Below are 15,215 nucleotides of genomic sequence, written 5' to 3'. Positions count from 1 at the left end.
ACCAAAGGTTTTCATATTACCACAGCACTGATAAATGAGAATTTCAATTGCTGTGATGGAACTGCACATGAAAAGATTCCCCTGGTCATGCTTCTTGACCTGTTTTAGAAACACGAAAAAAAGGGATCTATTTAATGGAACTAGATTATTTTTGCAGTTAAAGAGGTTAAATATCTCAGGAAAAGTTTCAAATGTCTTTGATTCAGTCCTATGTTGCTAATGATTTTTTTTCCTAAACCATCTCCACAACAGTTTTCAATTTCAGTCAGATGCTTTGATGCCACAGGAATGGCTCCAGGATTTAATTCTTTAGTGGTGATTACAATATAAGAAATACTGAACAAAATATTGGGGGGGAGGGGGCGGGAAAGAAATGACATGACATAATTGCTTGAGAATAAAATCCCATGAAGATAAACCATAAGAAATCTCTGTCAGAGATTTGGGCAAGATTCTCTGTTGAACCTAATGGGAAACATTGCTTGCAGCATGGGAAAAAATGGCCCCTCCCACACACTTAAGAGCAGTCCCAGAACTATTCTGATATGGAGCCTTTTCCCAGAGCCACCAACAGATGGCTGTTTGGTGGCCCACAGTGGGGCCATGGGACTGCACTAGAAAAAAAGAACACAGAATAGCTATGCTGGACTAATGTTCTTTGTGCCAAGGCTATTCCCACATGCTGGTTAATCTGACTTTGATATTGCTACTTTTAGAAGCTGAACCCACATAGAGACCATTGTTTTGTTGTGTTGTGTAACTGATAATCTGCCCTCATAAGGTGACTTTTTCCTGCTGTACCAGCTGTGCAATTCCCCTGAAATCTGAGGGGCTTTGGGCATGCACTGAGTGCAGAAACAATGCAAATGTACTATATTCATGGACAAAAACTCAATAATAAGTTCTTAACAACACATCTCCACCCTTGAGCAGCTGCAGTCAGTCAGCCTCAGCTTTCCTTTGCAGGTAGTCAAGTACTCCCTCCCCATGAACTCTACCTAGTCACTAATGGCATCTCCTTCTGGAGTGACACTCAAAAATCTCTTCTTGAGGTCCTGACCAAGAACCTGGATTTAAGATGTTTTATTTCTCCTTGCCGTCTTTCCAGATTGATTCATGTCTCATCTCTTTACCAAGATACTTTTTCTCCATTCATCTTCAGAGTCTTCCTGAGCCCCACCATTACACTTCACTTTTCTGTATGTGGACCATCTGACAGTATTATTCTGTCTTGAGCTCAGTTTATCAGATCAGACCAGCACATGGTTTGGTGATCTGTAATCCGTTTGTTGTGTGTGAAAATTTGTTTGTTTTCCTCCCTAAAGAGCTTTGGTTTTCTGACTTTTCTCCCAGTTCCATCCAGTACCCATCAGGAAGAGCGAATTGAATGGTCAGGCAGCCCTAGGCCTCCTATCCTCAAATGCAGAGCTCCCTTTTATGGTTACTCAGAACTGAAGAGCCTGCTAAGGAAGGGATACCATAAGTAAAATGTAGAACAAAAGTCAGCAATAGTCAATTGTCCAATAACTGGATGTTGTGTCTTGGGGGTGCCCCTCACCTCTCCTGACTGAATAATGTAGAATTTAAATGTCCTACACACTCATCTGGGCTTCCTCTGTAGTTCACATAAAGACATAGGCACCTAAAGGGTGAGTAATCCCATCGAAGGGAGATGTCTAAGATAAGCACGAAGAATCAAACACCAGTGCCTATCCCTATCAGTTAACTATAAAGGGAGCCTACCTGATTAGCTTAAATTAGCCTTGTAGAGGTGAGCTGTTTGAAGATAAATGGAATGATTTGCACTGTAAATGTCTAGCTCTTGTATCACGTTATTACTGGCCAGTTAACAGAAAGATGCTCAGATATAGTTTCTGTAATAGAAGGAGAAAGGCACAAACACTAGCAAAAATACGTGAAGAAAGGTTTACAGAAAGACACAAAAAACAGGTAGGCATGCAGATCTCTCTAAAAATCCCCTTTGACTAGCTGGCCAGGATAGGAAAGGGTGGGGATGTTTCTTAGTTCACACTGGTCAGTGTTGAAGTATCAGTAAAAGAAATTATATTATAAATAGATAAACATTGATATACGACCAGCACTAGTTAAAATTAGTTCAGAATTTCTAAAGGTAGTCAAGCATAAAATAGATGAAATGCACACTGTGGTGTATAACCTCTTATTTAGAATGTCCTAGAACCTGAGGACAGGAACATGGAAAATATGTCAGTTTTCGAAACACAATCTGAAGAGACCTTGAAGAACTATAGCCCTGTAAGTCCAACCTCTGTACCAGTGAAATTAGTAGAAAGTATATTAAAAAAAATTGTGAACATGCAGACAAATATGTTGTACTTGGGGGGGAGTCAGCAGGATTTCTCTAAAGGCAAGTCATGTCTCAAAACTCTGAATTCTTTGATGTCAGCAATCATGTCAGTAATGGATATCCAGCTGCTACTGGTGGAAGTTTGACCACTGAAGACCTTTTTGGAAGGTGTCCCACCAAAATGTCTTAAAGAAACTAAGCTGCCACAGGATAAGAAGGAAGCTCCCCTTTCATAGATAAATAATTGATTGAAAGGTAGGAAACAGAGTAAGTGGTCAGGTGTCAGTGGAGGTCACCAGTGGGAATTACAAGTGTAGCAGATCTGTACTTGTAAGTAGACTGGCAAAGGAGCAAATAATGAGGTGCCAACATTTGCTAATGATACTAAATTATTAAGACTAGTAAAGATACGGCCTGCTGTGAAGAACAGCAAAAGGGCTTCCCAGGGCTCAGTGACATAGTGTCAGATTTGAAGATAAAGTTAAATGTAAATAAATTCCAAGTGAAACACATGGCAGGGGGTGACTCCTAACTTCATGTATAAAATGATGGAGTCTGAGCTCACCATTATTCTGGAAGAAGAATTTGGTTTTATAGCTCTACAGCTATAAAGTAGTCAGTTCAGTGCTCAGCACAAGTACAAAAAGCAAATTGGATGCCAGGAATTCTTAGAAAAGGAATAGACAACAAAACAGTGAACTTCAGTTCACCTGAGTTTTGTGTGTAGTTTTGGAGTCCCATAATCTGTAAAAGGATATAGAACTCAAAAAAGCTTTAGAAAGGGCAGCCAGGATGATTAAAGACGTGAAACAGCTTTAGTGAAAGGAATGACTAAATAGACTAGAACTCCTCAACCTAAAGAGGAGGCAACTGAGATAGACATCTATTAAATTGTGAGTGTTAGGGAGAAAAAGCACAGTAAATGACTGCTCACTGCTTCTTCTAATACAAAAACTAGGGGTCATCAAGTGAAGCTAACGTGTGGCACTTTCAAAATATAGTGATTCTTCACATAACATATAATTAAAATATGAAGCTCCTTACCACAGGATGTTGTGGATGATAAAATTGTTTAGGAGTTAAAAGGCAAGGTTCAAGGAAGAGAAATTCACTGAGGAATACCAACATAGAAACCACCTCTGGCTCAGCAAATCCCTGAACCACAAATTGTTGGAGACAAGGAAACTACTTAGGGAAGTATCACCGTATGCTTGCCTTGTTCTTACATTGTTTCCTAGGCGCCTGGCTGTTGGCAAAGTATCAGGTTAGATGTACCTTCAGTCCGAGCAAATGGTCACTCTTATGTTTTATGTTCTTGGACATGATGCTGTGCAGAAAAAAAGCATAAAATACTCATTAGTTTTCCATTCTCAAAAATGTGCCAAAATTCATACAATCAAAGTTCTACAGAATTTTTTGTCTGGCTCTCCTGTGGCTATATTTGCTGTAATGGAGTTCTTATGTGTGGGAATTTTATAAGCATTACCACTGCATTATGTTATTATAAAGAAATAGTATTGGCTATTGACAAACCTAAATAGAAAAAGTAAATATACTGTAATGGACCTCCATAAGTGATTCAAAATTTGGCCCTGTACCATGACTTTGTAATTAGATATTTATCATTAGGCAGTCAGCTTTAGAAAATATTGAGCTCATATATTTTCTCTGAGTAGTCTTAGCACTGAAAAAACACATCTTATCCAGTGTCAGGCATGAGGGAGAATTGGCCCTGTACCTCATGGAAAGTCAAGGAGAAAAAGGGCCTGTTCATCTTTAATACCAAATTTCCATCTGCTGCAGTTTGAAATTGCAGAGATATCACACGTACACAATAGGGATTTATTATAGAGGCAGCAACTCATCCTTAACCATAGCAATGATACTGGGCCTCTGTTATAGAGCTGTCTTTAGTGTGTAGACATGCTGATATGTTTGCTCAATAAAATCCAGCTTTCAAGACATACTGTTAAGTTTATATGATCACCAGAGTGAGAGGGATAAAGCTGGAAAAGAAGAAAAGCAGAAGCGAATTAATGCAATAAAGGCTAGGATTTAACAGACAGGGTTGAGTAAAATAAATGTGAAACAACAGGTGTCACTGACTCTTATCAGCATTTTTAATTAACACCTGCTTTTAGCCCAGAGTACTTTGGAAGAGTATGTTGGAGTGTGTCTGTATTTAAAGATAAAGATAGACTGTTGAGAAGTTACTAAGTAGTAAGGGGTTGGGGGAACAGAGAGATTTGTGAGTGGGGGAAGGCTGTGTTTGCTGGGTGGGTGTTAGTTGCAGTTTAGAGAAACCTGAAGGAAAGCCACTATGATAAAATTGCAAGGTAGGGAAATATTATTATGGCAACAAAATACATTCTCTTGAAGGAAAAATAGTATGAAAAAGGAAATACAGAGTGTGGGAAATTCAAAGGAAGTACACATGACAAGAAGAGAAAAGGCTGAATCTAGTTTAAAAATAAATGAACCATCATAGTTTCAATTTATACAATAATAATTTATAATAGTAATAAATTGCTGTTATCCAGACCTTTATAACTCCTACTACTGAAAATCTCAGAGCGCTTGACAGATGTGAAAGAATTATACTACACATAGGAAAATGTTGCTGTTGCTCCCAACAGTCATCCTCTTCAGCGGCCCATTCTACAAGAGCCTATGCTAACATGATGGACCAACATCACATGGGAAGAGTGTGACATAAATGTTCATAGAATCGGGATCTTTAAACTAGTATTTCTTTGGTGTAGATATAAGGCATTTCTATAGTGTTAAACTAGTGCTGGTTTACAGTTAATTTGAGCAAAGGTCAACAAATAAATAGCGTAGCTTGCTTTATAGCTAGAGCTACTACTTTTTCTAGACTATTTCCTATATCTTATCTAGACTATTTCTTACTAAATATGTATTTTAAAATTTTAAATGATGCCTTCTTACTAAACTACTTCATTCAAAAATTAACTTGGTTCATTCGAAAATCTGACTGAAAAATGCCTGAACAGCTTTTCTTTGAACATAGAAAGTCTGTCCTGAGAAGCAGCATGTATGTTTGACACAGAGTCATCTGAACTATTTCATACAAGAATAGGTTTAGGTTTCCTACAGTAGAATATCATCCTAAAAGATAGGAATCACATGGTAAGATTTTGGGGGGGGGGGGGGGGGGGGGGGGGGTGCGGGGGGAGGGAGGAGATTTGGAATGTCTTCAAGATTCACAGCCGGTTACAGCCCTCAGGGGCTTTCTCTGGCCAGGGAGCCATACTGTCTGGCTCCCCTTATTAGCTTTCTCTTTCCTCCTATTTTTTTAATTTGGTTGGTTTATTTTCTTGCTTCATACCAGAGGGTACCCTTTGATGTGAAGGGCATTCGGTTCTACACCCAACAATCTATAAAGTTATAGGTGAACTTACTTTAGTTCAGAGATATGTAATTTAACAGTACAATTCAAGTAACAGAAATTTGGGGTGGCTTGAGATATTTGTACCCATTTCAAATTTTCTCATGGTCATTCAGTAACTTTTACTTGAGACCTATTTGTGTATGACCTTTGAAAGGCTCCAGAAGGGATTTCTTTCTAAACAAGTCACTCAGGCCCTAAATCCAGCACTTCACTTAACATGCCCATATTTAGTGCCCATAGAAAATTACAGGTCATAAACCCATACATTAATGCTTTGTTAAATTTGGACCTAAAGGGATGTATAGATTATACCTGGACAACCTTTAGAGCTTCTGCATCTAAAGTACAATTTAGAAGATTATCCCCTTGACTCACATACATATAGACCCAGTGGCTGTTTCTCCCATTAGCCATTGGTGTGCTCTGCAGCACTTTCTCTTCATCAGTATGAGTGTCTTAGAAGGCAACAGGGTTGTGGACCCTCCTCAGAGGTTTGTGTGTCCTGTTCAGAAGAGCTCATAATCTAAAAAACTAGAAGTATAATAGCAAGAGGTTGACAAAATAATGCCACTAGCATCTCAGAGGTCGTAACTTACCAATGCATCCATTGATTCTTCCATCAGTTCCCTTCTATCTTACAGAATCATTGATGAGGCTTAGCCAACGTTTCAGAGGCTAGAAGTCTCAGAAATAAGCAAATGGCCGTCAGTTTTGTGAAAATCAGCAATCAGCTAGGGCTAAATAAGATGCAGGAATTTACCTCCATCCCAAAAAGGTACAGGGAGAGTTCAGCAGATATATGTGCTGCCAATCAAGACATGCACTACATAACACCGCACACGGTCTGTGTTGCCTCCTGCTCAAACCATTGCTGGGACAAGGACAGTATATTGTCTGGAGCATATTTTGGCAGGTCACATAGAGAACAGGTGGAGTTACTGTGCTGGGGCCTGTGTAGGAGGAAGCATAGGAACTCTTTGCTGTTAGAATATTTTCTTTTGAAAAACAGCAGTTATGGTTTAAATTTCTGACTGTGATATGTGAAACTTTTTGTATGCCTTTGCACATACATCGTTGTTGAAATAGTCTAGCTGCAGTAAATACCCAGCGATTAATTGATTTTTGCCAAACAAGATCAGTAGTATCGGGGATAGTCTGTTTTCCAGACAGTTCATTATCCAAACAAGTAACAAGAGATTATGAAGTGAGTACAAACATTTTGAGGCTGAGTCCCCCAAATCATGAGATTCTGAAACACGAACCTACAGTTTGGGGAAAGAGGGAAAGATAGGTTCTTTGGAGAGTTCCTAGTCTTCAGGATTCATTCAGTGGTCTGATTTTCTCTGCAACTGTCTTATTTAAAGTAGGGTGTCCTACTGAACTCATTAGGGTAAAATTGTATCAGGTTTTGGTTGACTTTTGTTTAAAGTCTGAGTAAAATGCCAGTATTTCAGCATTCACTATATAATGCAGGATATGTGTCTTTGACTTATACTATATTTTATTTATGAAAGGTTACATAGCAATCTAAGTCTTCAGAATTTACTGAAATTTTACTTTAAAACATTTCCTTGAAGGTCAATAGAACTTCAGGGTTGTCATTTGAAGGATGCGCTGATGTAACCCCATCTATACCTGACTTCATTACACATCAGGTATTTTTCATGTGAAATATGTAAAACCTTAAGCCCTGGACCAAGGTTTTTTCAGTGAGCTCTGGAGCTGTGTTCTGAAATACAGCTACATGCCTAAATCAGTGTTGTTATGTTCAACAGTTGGTTGAAAACCAATCTGTCCCCATTTAAATCAACCGCTTAGCAACCTAGCCACATACTTTTTACATTCTTTAACCTGATAATCTCTAATTATTCTGGCTCAGAATTCCATTGAAACAGGGTGCAGAGTCATTTTACAGATGTCGTTCTTTATTTCAATATTGTCTAATTTAAAAGGAAAATATTCAGATAATAACAACATTTTTTGAGGGAAAAAAAAGCATGAAAACCTTTCTGTTCCAAAAATTGCTGATATGAGAACTTATGAGAAACAGCTCCTTTTATGAATAATTATTGTGTTTAAGAAATGGGCAAGATGCCTAGAAATTGAATGAAAGAATGAGCTATTAAATTGAAATATTAAATGAAATAACTGAATTAAAAATGATCATGTAAACCCTGCAGTAAATGTTGGGAGCTGTAGCTGATTGAACATATTTTCATCATCTGTTTTGTATGCTTAAATACAATTGCTTGATGTAAGTAAACACTTGATTGATATTCTGAATACTTTAAAATCTGAATATGCATCACAGAATACTGAACAATTAAAACTTAATTTCAGTGTAGTTTGATTGCATGTAAATTATTTCAATATTCATTTTTCCTGTTCTGTTTGCTCAGTGCATATTTAATACTCACTTTTTGAATGCATATCACCCTTGATTGGACTGAGAGATGAAGAGGACTCTGAAATTTCTTCCATTAAAAAGGATTGCCTTATAAATATTATTTGTGCCACAGCACTTCCCCTGCAGATTATTTTCTAAATGTTGTGTACCCTTATTGAAGACAAGGAGAAAAACTGCTGCAGCCCTTCTTTATCAGCCCAGCACAAGGAATATGCTTACATGGTCGATGGGCATGTCTAAGAAGGCTTGTTGGTTGTAACTGGTCCCTAAAGAAATGTTTCCATCTTTTTTGCACTATATTCCTCTCTTGCTTGCATGAGCTCTCTCTCCCTTCCCTTCCTCCTCCCTCCACGTGATTTTTTTTTCCCCAGTTCCTGGACTTGTTATGAGATGTTTTAATATTATGGGTAAATATTACAAATATTTTCAAATTGACCATTTTCAGACTGAAAGATGTATCTCTAAGTGACCACATTCAATTTAGGTGTTGCGGAATACAGGTGACAAAAATCTGCCTTTTGATATATTTATAGAACCACTCATAAAGAACCTCTCATAAAAGAGACGCCTTTCCCCCTTTCCACAGGCTGCAATCCATGCACATTATTTTGATCTACAGTATTTAAAATCACCTTATTTCTGAACATCCAGTAAGAGGAAACTCTGGTCGTTTGATTCTTTTTATTTATGCCAATGAAAAGAATAGCCTCTCCGAAGCTAATAAATAACTTTTTTTTTAGTTTTTTAAACTTACATATTTTATTTAAAAATAAAATGCATTCCTGGCATCTTTTCAGTTAAGTCACATTCTCAAAATACAAGCAGACAGCAGGTCTGCCAGTCCACCATGGAAGGCGGGTCTGGATTCTTCTCTGCCTCAGCCATTTTTGACCTGTGCGACCCTTGTCGTATCACTCATGTTTCCCCTTAGTTTCCTTGTCCATACAACAGATGTACTAATAGCCATCTTTTAAAATTTTTATAGGATACATAGAAAGTGCATATAATAACAGTATTATTTTATTATATGAGAATTTGAACTTAATATTGTATGTGATAAACAACTTGCAGGGAAATGTTTTCCTATCTGTCCTATATAGTTAATCGCAGTTTGAGAGTTTTAATCTTGAAGGTCATATTTCTGTTGGCTGTCACTTTGACCAAACAAGTGGCTGAACTTCATGGTTTACAAGCAGATTTCCTTATCTCTCTTTTTCAAGAGACATATAAGTCTTGATTGCTGGAGTTATTGCGAAGCAAGCAGTAAGGAACAAGGTGGAGGGAGGGGCGGGAAGACACTTCAAGACCAGTACCCTGTAAATGCCATTTTAGAAAGCAGATACTGTGCCTTGCAGTTGTAGCACAAGAACAAATGGGAGGATGTTTTCCTTGGGTTTTTGTTTGTTTGTTTGAGGAGCTGATAAACTCTAAGTGAAGTGGGCTCGCAATAGCAAGAGGTCTCACCATGACAAAACATGCTTATAGAACAGACATTGAGCTTGAGTTTGGTCTCATGCTGTACAGAACTCTTAATTGTTCCTGTGAAAATAAAACCAACACAACTTCCGTGCCAAAGAGACCCAAATAACAAGTGTCTTCTGTTAAAGCTAATTTATAAAAACTTGGACATTCTTTACTGATTTAGTACTATTTGACTAAGTAATGCAAACTTGACACTCTTATTTGAAACCTCCACATAATTTAAAGCAATTCCACTTATAATAATTTATGAAGTATCTGTGATTGTAATTTCCAGCTCTCTTGGTTTGTGAGGAGCATTTCTTGGATAGTCTTTTTTTCCCCCCTTTTTTTTCCTCAATACAGATCTGAAAATAATGAGGTAGCTTCACAGTTTTATGAATAGGGGTCATAGTGGGACAAAAGTATGTATGTTGATTAAAGGAAAAAATTTTGAAATCTTTGTGGAACAGCAAGGAAATGACAGCTTTAAGGCCATGATTCTGTTTGGCAGGTCAGTCAAATGAAAAAGTTACTGTGCATTTTTTGGTTGCAGGTATTTTTGCCTTGGCTAAGGCAAATGTCTTTCAAATAGTCTGTATAGTTATAACTTTGGAGAAACAAAATAACGATGCAGACATTCTTTTTAGCTAGTTGTATAGCCGGTTTCTGTTTGGTTTCCAGTTTCCCCTCTAAGTACCAAGAATGTATGTTTAATCCATAATTGAAAAAGAAAAATGTGCCGGAAAAAGATATACATGATAGCTATTCAAGTTACACATATTTTAACATGTACTTATTTGTCTAAATTAAAGCAAAGCTTCCGAAGCAGCATTACAAAACAATGTATTTTAATGGAAAATCCTTCATATAAAGCATGTTGAAAAGCTTCAGATACATAGGTGTGCATGATAAAACGGTGGTGCGCTGCCTGTTCTCCAGTGATCAAGAGGTTAACCTTAATTCATCTTTTCCCCTTCCTTAAAACAGGTTCTGTGAGGAGGGCTGTAAATTAGTGTTTGGAAGACACAGCAGGGAGATTAGCTTTAGGGAGGAAAGGACTCCCCACTCCAACTCTTAGGAACCTCACCTGGAGAGTGCATTTCCTTTTCTACTCAAGCTAACGCATTATGCCTTCTTGTCACGAATGTTATCCCTTGAGGAAAAGTCCTCTCCAGCTGTATCTCGCATTCTGCTGAATCATTCCAAGTGTGCAGTAGAAGAGAAGAGAGCAACATGGCTGTAGCAAGAGGGAGGCAGAAAACTGCTGAGGCTTTGGCCAGAAACAGGAGTCCCAGTACAGTACTTCATATGGGACTCCTTCACCCACCAAGGGGAAGGAGGATTCCCGTGTTCACACTGGCCTGAGGGAGAGCTACAGCATTGCCCACTGCTTCCTAAGATACCCTCAAGGTACAGAACGTCATGAATGCTGTCATCCATATGATGCTGTCTGATGATACTCATCGGGCAAACACAAACTACACCTTTCTAACACTGAGAAATCACAGTGCTGCTTTTCTTTCCCCACTGGGGCAAAGAAGTCATCTCCTTCCCAAATTTCAAGCATCTACAACTGATGTATTGTTGAAATTGTTAACAGGTAAAAAGGAGGTAACTTTAGCAGTAATGGGAAAAATGCAGAAGTCATTCTATATGGAATCAATCTTTTACTTTACAACTGAAATAAAATTGGGGTATTTTTTTGTTTTGCATATCCAAAAATAATCACCAAATCTCCTTTTGTAGGTATTTTAAAACAGTTTAAAACATGCAGTAGAAGAAAATGTGTACATATAGAATCACTTTCTCACAGTATAGAGTGATTGTCACATAGTGGTTATCTACATCTAGTATAAGAGAAACATTAGCCCAGTGCAGAATTTCCTGTTGTGATTAGTGTTTGCCAGTGCAATGTTGCATATATTCTCAGAAAGCTTGTAATGGATGGCTTGTTTCCTCCTGCTTCTGTGGAATTCCCAAGGATTGCAAGCAAGAGGACATATACAGCCTTCCACAGGATCTCCATTCCATGCAAGTGTTTGCCAGGAAATGGTGTATGGTCTCCGGGTGGGAAGAAGGTTATGGTCCGTGTCATTACAAATGGAAGGAGCTGTTGTTCAGCAAGCCCTCAATCCACCAAAGTAATGGTCTCAGTATGCCATGACACAGCCCTCTTGGGTTAACGGTAAAGGCGAAGTTCCACATCCACACTGCTCCCTTCCAACTCCACTCTGCCACTCTGTCTGTGGGTGATACTCAGGTGGTGCCTTCTAGACCACATTTAGAGGCATTTTTTGCACCTTTTCCCCTTGTTTTACCTCATCGACACAACCTTTTTCACCAGAGGATCTTCAGAAAACTCTCAGGAGTCTGTGCTAATACTGGGCTGAGGGAGTTAGGAGGCAAAGCAGCCGTCACCCCCTACCTTTTTCAGTCCTTGGGGATTTGTAACTGTTTAGCATGACTTAACTGGATAACCATCTTCAGAGAGCTGTATTGAGGGGTCCGTGAGGACAAAACTCAATGCAAACTCCTACAAGGACCTCTGAAGTCTTGTGAGACTAGGAGTTAGTCTTTTCTGTAGGGGATTTTGAGGTTCCTACCAATGTTATTTGGGCTAACATTTACCTGTGTTATGGCTGGTATCTGTCAAACGATCAGTTTGTTCTGACCTACAGTACCTTCAGCTCCCTTCAACTAGTGCAGCTAGATCTGATGGGACTCAACACTGAACATAACACTTGCTGAAGGTTTTAAATGATGAAAGAAGGTTAAGGGTAGTCACTGTCCTACCTCATAGTTCTGCAGTCTGAGGATGAGCATATCAAGTTTCCCCAGTAAAGCTTTGCATCACTTTTGATGAGGATTGAAGGACTTATCTGCCTGTTAACAAAATCAGGTGCAGCTCTTAAATTATCCTCAGCAAGTGACCTGTTTCCTTTTCCTTGCAGGTATCAGAGATTTGAAAAAGCATTTCTACTAGCTGTTGACATAGGTGCTCGGGACCTGTTTATGGTGAGTCATTTCTGGAGACAGAGGCTATTTTGAGGATGTTAGTTGTCAGGTTTTGTGCACATTAAAATGGATCCATGTCATTTGGAGTATGAGATGCATACTGAAGACAGAACTATTCTACCTGGTTTGCCCTTTCCCATCACGAAACTCATCAATAGGAATTGAGTGTCTTTAGAGTCATTGACATTTTCCCTAGCATGGCCTAAAGGCTATTCTTTATTTTCCAGGAATTAATGTATATGTTTTTGAACCTTCCCCTTCTTCATCTGCCCTGATGTGGGTGAATGTCATCCTTCACTCTAATAAGCTTATACATTTCTAATCTCTTCCTTTAAGAAGTACAACTGCTGAGTCCTGTACACAAGAGCTGGCCATATCCTGGGGATCCTGAATGCTCTTAGTTTGTCTCTTAGAGTTTTGTGAAAAGTGACAAATTATGAACGCTTCTACAGGTACTTTTAAGACAACAAAGCTCAGCAGCATCAACACAAGGGTTTTTACTTTTCATGCACTCTCTGCCCCCTCCCATTTAATTAGCTACAAAAGTAAAATTAACCAGCTCTTAAAAGGTCCTCTGTATGAGCTCTGCAGGAGGCTCTTGTTTTATAAGATCTTGCACCACAATGTCACAGTGAGGTCAGATGGACAAAGCCAATCGTGCTTTCCTAGTCTCAGCATGTTGCTGCTCCACAGCTGATTTCATTGTTTTCAAAGAAACAATAGGAAAGGGGCTTGTTGAAAAAAAGGCCCTTTGAACGATTCGTTTGCTTGACTCTTTTGCATAATGAAGACATTCTGTTGTTTAAATTAAGCTTTGACACTAGATGTTAATATCATTTATCCCATTAAGTCACTTGCCCTGCTAGTTCGATCTTGATATTTAAATTGTATGTTAAATTACACAATTAAATCCTGCTTTTATGGGTTATGAAAATTCCCTTCTAATTATATAAAAAGTTGTGTGAACCTTTTGATGTTTTTTTCACAGCTCTAATCATCTGGCTTGTTCCATCTAATTAGAAAGATGTGAATCCTACGATAAACTTCTCTAAGTGTGCATCAAAAGAATGTGATGGAAATGTCAGACTTTTAGGAAATTCATTACATGTCTTATGTTTACTCTCCTCATTTTTTTCTCTTTTTAGCTCATCTTCTTCCTTTTCTCTTTTTATTGATTGTAACTTCTTCAATACAAATCTTACACCTAATCAAGGTAAGCACTGCTGCAGCCACACGTAAGATGCAGGCTATGCATCTTATCTGTGTCTAATATGTCTGCAGCAGGTTACAGCTTTTTTTCAGGGGCTCTCCCACCGTACAGATTATAAACTCTCCTTGAGTAATTTTAGCCATTCTGGCAGAACAAATGACCCAGCCTTTGGCCTGCCATCTCAAAGGCCCTCTCTCGTATGGCTGAGAGCATTTCCTACACAACCTTTTTCCTTCCCTCTGCTGACAGCAGGACTGAGGGAGCACCTCTGTCCCAGGGTGGGAAATGCCACTGTTGGGTCAAGAGATGTGTCCAAAGCTGCTAACAAGAGGGGGGGCCTGTCAGTACCCAGCTCCCCAAGTGGTAACTTGTCCTCCTCTCAACAAAAAGGTTCTCCAACTTTCTTCAAGAGGAGTTTCAGTGTTCACCAGGAAATTAGCTCAGTCCTTTCCTACTCTTCTTTGTTTTCCCTTTCCTCTCTCAACACCTACTCTCCATTTCTCATCTCACCGACGCTCTTAAACATAAATATGCTCCACATAGTTCCTCCTGGCTTATATTACTGTGAGATCAAAACCCGCTTATATCGTCCTTGTTCTGTTTGAATTACCTTTGAGATTCCTCATAGTTTCCCCTAAATTATGCAATAAGAAGGACATACACCTGCCTCTTCGAAACATCTGTTAACTCACTGCCTCCTCTGGGGAAATGTCCTTTTGCTAATTTGCCTCCTAAGTAAGATACTAATGAACAAACTTTACAATAAAGTAACAATGGCACTGCTCCAAGACTACTGAGTACAGGACTCAAGAATTTTAAAGGTGCATAGGTCATTAAAACTATTTATTTGTGCCACAGTAATTTCAAGGGAATTTGGCTTCATTGCACTAAATATTATGTGAGAATTGGATAACCTGTTCCCTAAAAGCTTACGGTTCTCCTAGGTATTAGTATAACAATACTATTGCTAAGTAAGGTTTGTGCATCCTTCACTTCTGCTTAATACTGAATAATTTGTATATATTGTTTTATATAGGTCAAAATGCAGTTTATAACATACAACTTGACTTTACCTATATTTAAAGCATTTATAATTATGTGCAGTACAAATAACTGATATATAGGTCAATTATTTGTACTATTGGTTTACAGGCCAACCAAATCCATGTATAAAACCTGAGATGGCTCTAGGAGTCACACCATCTTATTCCCAGTTAATTTAATGGAATTTCAGGAAGAAATAGTAGACTAAAAAAGATATCTGGTGACATAAGTGAAATGAGAAAGAAAAAATCTATTTATTGAAGGGGAACAGAGAAGGAACAAAAAAGGAAAGGAGAGGAGCAGGTATAACAGAGGCTGAGGAGGATCCAAACATTGAACA

At 38.5% G+C, this 15,215-nt stretch overlaps 1 protein-coding gene across 1 annotated transcript in view; it reads left to right on the top strand.

The window, feature by feature from the left end:
• Nucleotides 1-15,215, top strand: part of LOC104368900 (WD repeat containing planar cell polarity effector) — a 105,457-nt gene that overhangs the window by 45,251 nt on the left and 44,991 nt on the right. Inside the window, exon 12 of the mRNA XM_033006593.2 lies at nt 12,558-12,621. Within this exon, the coding sequence (XP_032862484.2) occupies nt 12,558-12,621 (64 nt within the window). The remainder of the gene's footprint in view (nt 1-12,557; nt 12,622-15,215) is intronic.

The sequence above is a fragment of the Tyto alba genome, unplaced genomic scaffold, assembly GCF_018691265.1.
Source record: "Tyto alba isolate M040663 unplaced genomic scaffold, T.alba_DEE_v4.0 Super-Scaffold_22, whole genome shotgun sequence".
NCBI lineage: Eukaryota > Metazoa > Chordata > Aves > Strigiformes > Tytonidae > Tyto > Tyto alba.
This window is presented reverse-complemented; position numbering and strand designations above follow the sequence as displayed.